The sequence below is a fragment of the Orycteropus afer genome, unplaced genomic scaffold (assembly GCF_000298275.1).
Source record: "Orycteropus afer afer isolate SDZICR_OR568_19922 unplaced genomic scaffold, OryAfe1.0 scaffold00871, whole genome shotgun sequence".
Classification (NCBI taxonomy): Eukaryota; Metazoa; Chordata; class Mammalia; order Tubulidentata; family Orycteropodidae; genus Orycteropus; species Orycteropus afer.
Genome location: NW_006922458.1, coordinates 410,032 through 414,217, shown reverse-complemented (window position 1 = coordinate 414,217; position 4,186 = coordinate 410,032). Strand labels below are relative to the sequence as shown.

Below are 4,186 nucleotides of genomic sequence, written 5' to 3'. Positions count from 1 at the left end.
CATGCGGACCCGCAGCGCCCCGTGCGGTCAGAGCGGAGCTGTGCTGCGTAGACATTTTAGTGTCTCAGGAGCTTTGGCGGCCTGAGGAGCCCTGGTGGTGCACTGCTTAAGGCACTCGGCTGCTAACCCAGAGGCCAGTGATTCGAACCCACCAGCTGCTCGCGGAAGAAAGATGAGACAGTCTGCTTCCGTCAAGACTGATAGCCAAGGAAACGCCATCAGAGTGGCTGCGAGGCCGAATGGACTCAGTGGCAGTTTGGTTTTGGATCTTGCAGGAGTCGACTGGCAGGCCCCTCTGCCGAGGCACCCCTGGTGGACCGTAACCTCCCACCTGTCCATCACGGAGCGTGTGGACTGCACCACCCGGGAGCCTTAGCCTGGCACAGTGACAATCACGAGTCCTGCGGGAAGCATCCCCTCAGGGCACAGGAAATCCGGGCGCAGGCTGGTCACGGTCATCTTGATGAACGAAGTGCGGGTCTGGCTGTTGTCAGAAGGCCCGTGACGCCGCCTCACTGTTTGTCGTTTGTGCTGGTGCCCTGTGCCGTCCAGTCAAGGCCAACTCATTGCAGCCCCGGGGGAGGCAGTAGCGCGCCCCATGGATGTCCTAGGCTGTCACCTTTGCGGGAACAGATTATCAGGCATGGCCGCCGCCTGGGGCCAAACCGCCAACCTGTTAGCAGCCGAGCGCTTCACCACTGTGCCACCAGGGCGCCTTCCCGTCTCTGCAGCTTATTTAATATTCACGCATGCTCACATCTCACGATTCCTCCCGGGGTGGGGGGGTGCCAGATAAAACACAGAACCCTCGTGAAATGTGAATTTCCAACGACGAAGCCGCTAGCCCTGAGTGCAGCCCACACGTGGCACTCACTATGTTGTTGTTGTTCTGTGCAGTGGAGTCGGACCCGACTCATAGCGACCCCTCCTTGGGTTTCTGAGGCCGTATCACTACGGAAGTAGATTGACCAGCCTTCCTTCCGAGGAGTGGCTGGTGGGTTTGAACCGCCAGCCTTCAGGTTAGCAGTCAAGTGCCTTAGGCACTATGCGCACTATACTTACACAGAAAACGCATTCCCTCCTTCACAGAACGTTACATTAGCCGGGCGTCCTGTATTTTAGGCCCTGTGTCTGGCAGCCGTAGGCTCAACTATCTCAAAAGGAATGTGGGGTGCTGTGGTGCATCCCCCCATCTGGGCGTCACTCCCCAGCACCCCACTGCCCCTCCAGGCCGGCAGTACCTGTCCTGTGCGCCCCCCTCCCCGGTCCAGCATGGGTGGCAGAGCTGGGGGTCTCAGGGACGAGTGTGGAGCCCCATTCCTCCCGCACAGGCAGAGGGCCCCCCGGCCAGACAGCCCCTGCTCTGCTGTTCTCGGACGGGCACCTTGTCCCAGGGCGGGGTGGCTCCCCCAAAACCAGGTGCCCGATTCCGGCCCTCCCAGGGCCTTGAGGTGCAGTCACGGCCCCCTTACTTGGATCTGTGAAGGTCGGGTGAGACGGGGAGAGTCCTGTCTTGAGACTACAACCAGCACCCCCTTAGCCCCTCAGGGACCCCGGGGATAGCAGTGGTGCCAATGAGCCGGGGAGACGGGTGAATGGGCAGGAAGCCCCTGGAGAGGTGTGCTCAAGGATCCTTGAGAACAGCAGGTGCAGGTGTGGGGGTTCAGAGGAGGCCCCAAGCTTGCTGCTCCAGATAGGGGTCAGAGTGGGGAGCTGTTCCTTCAGTGTGTGGGACCCAGGCCAGCCTCCGAGGACCAGCATGGCCCTCTCGAAAGGAGGGAGCAGAGGGCAGCGTGGCTGAGGGTGGGGCGGGCTTGGCCTGCGCCCCAGCCCTCTCCCTGCTGCGCAATGGGCCACTGGTCCAGGCCCCGAGGTCTTTGGAAAGCGGAGGTACCAAGACCTTCGTCCTTGGGCTGGATCGGGCCAGGCCGAGGCCATGGACACTGATCCTGTTTACTGGGGGCTGACCCCCTCAGGGGCACGCGCCAGGTGCTGGGGAGTAGGTAGGACGGCAGGTGCTGTGGGCACCGCTGCAGTGTGGGCGCGGCCATGCCTGCATCCCTGCCCAGCTCCACGCTTCCGCTGTGCGGCCCTGGGGCAGCCCTTCAGCTCTCGGGCCTCAGTCCTCGCTTCCACAGAGCAGGGATGGTAGTAAGGCCGCCCACCCCCTGGGGTGGCTGGGGCCCGCAGCCAGTGTGAGGCACTGAGCGCCCCGACCCCTGCAGGCATGTCCGACTTTAACTACCTGCACGCCAGCTGCTTCGAGATCACCGTGGAGCTGGGCTGCGTGAAGTTCCCGCCCCAGGAGGCGCTGTACACCATCTGGCAACACAACAAGGAGTCGCTCCTGAGCTTCCTGGAGATGGTGAGCCGGGCTTCCTGGAGGCGTGGGCCGGGCGGTCCGGGGGTGTGGGGGCCCTCGTACCGTGCGGGCTTCCTGGAGGCGTGGGCCGGGCGGTCCGGGGGTGTGGGGGCCCTCGTACCGTGCGGGCTTCCTGGAGGCGTGGGCCGGGCGGTCCGGGGGTGTGGGGGCCCTCGTGCCGTGCGGGCTTCCTGGAGGCGGTGGGCCGGGCGGTCCGGGGGTGTGGGGGCCCTCCTACCGTGTGGGCTTCCTGGAGGCGGTGGAGGGTGTGGAGAAGTGGGAAGGGAGTGGGGAGAAAAGGGGGGGGAGGAGGAGGGAGAGTGGGGGAGGGGTGCGGTGGGAGAGGGGGCAGCCCAACGGCCCCCCGCCCCCCAGAGATGCAGGCGGAGGCTGCCCCCCACCTCTCCTGGTCACGCTCCGGGTGCCCCCCGCTGCCCCCCGCTCCTGGTCTTGTTAGTTGCCGCCCTGGCCCCTGAGGACGCCGTGTGTGCAGGGCACCCACACTCCATGGGGCTTTCAGGGCTGTTTCTCAAGTGGGATAGCCAGGCCTTTCTTCCAAGGGGCCTATGGGGCATTCGAACCACCAGCCTTTCAGCTAGTGATCGAGTGCTTACCCGCCTACGCCACCCAGGGGCGTCCTCCTCGCTCTTTGCCAGTGGACTGTTGGTCCGTCCAGGACCCGTGCCCTCTGACTGGCACCGGTCTGCCCACATGCTGGCTCTGGGGACACAGGCCATCAGAGTCCCCGGTGCCCGGGTGAGAACCCTGTGCTGAGTGTCGTCACCTGGCCCTTGAGAGCAACCCCCGCCCCGACCTGCCTCTGAAGCTGAGGACCAGAGCCGATGCCCTTGAAGGACCTGGTGCCGGTTGTGTTGTTGGTTGTTGGCTCTGACTCGCAGTGGCCCGTGCGCATCGGACAGAACGCTGCCTGGTCCCGCGCCGTCCTCACGGTCCTCGGCTGAGCCCGGGCTGGCAGCCTGTGCGTGGCCTTCCCGCCCCAGGGCTCAGCCCCAGTGCTGTCCCGGGCACTAGTCTGTTGTGGTCTGTGGCGCTCCTGCTGCCTGGTCTTCAGGAGTTAGATTGCCAGGCCTCCTTCCTAGTCTCTGAGTCTGGAAGCCCCGCTGAGTCCTGTGCACACAGGTGACCCTACTGGGATTTGAACTAGCGGTGGCATGGCTACCAGCATCACAGCGACGACTCAGACTCAGATGGGCGTAGGGCACAGTGGGGGATCCTCCCTGTGTCTGTGTGAGGCCCGGGGGCAGGCTGTCCCATGTTCTCCGGAGCCATGTGTCGGACTTAGGTGGGCAGTCGCTCCCTCTGGGACATCGTGGGTGCACGATGTCTTGCGTCCGTTTCCTCCCTGGGGGGATCTACAGGGAGCACACAGGCTGAGAGAGGACCCTGCCCAGTTCGGAGGCCCTGGGGGCTTCCTGGAGGAGGTGGCATCAGCTGAGTCCTGAAGAATGATAGGAGAAACCTAGTGTAGGGAGCCCGCCGGGCAGGGGGTGGCGTGTGCTGGAGTTGGGGCCTCTGGGAGGTGGAGGGCTGGTTCAGACCTTCCAGGGCCTCAGGGCTGGAGTGAGGTGTGTGGCTGTGGGAGTGGGACATGGTGGGCACCCCTGGGGAAGGGGCCAAGGCTCTGAGATGCTGGCTCTTGGCACAGGGTGTCGGTGCGGTCTGGGCAGGTCCCTCGGGGGTAAGATGACATGGTTTCGTACAAGCCTCTGCTCCTTGATGCAGTATTTTCAAGAGTCATACAGACTGTGTGTTGGCTGTGGGCCTCACTTTATAGTTGGAGGGACAGGCTGTGCTGGAGGAGGA

At 64.1% G+C, this 4,186-nt stretch overlaps 1 protein-coding gene across 1 annotated transcript in view; it reads left to right on the top strand.

The window, feature by feature from the left end:
• Positions 1 to 4,186, top strand: part of CPZ (carboxypeptidase Z) — a 26,425-nt gene that overhangs the window by 19,174 nt on the left and 3,065 nt on the right. Inside the window, exon 6 of the mRNA XM_007958198.1 lies at positions 2,226 to 2,365. Within this exon, the coding sequence (XP_007956389.1) occupies positions 2,226 to 2,365 (140 nt within the window). The remainder of the gene's footprint in view (positions 1 to 2,225; positions 2,366 to 4,186) is intronic.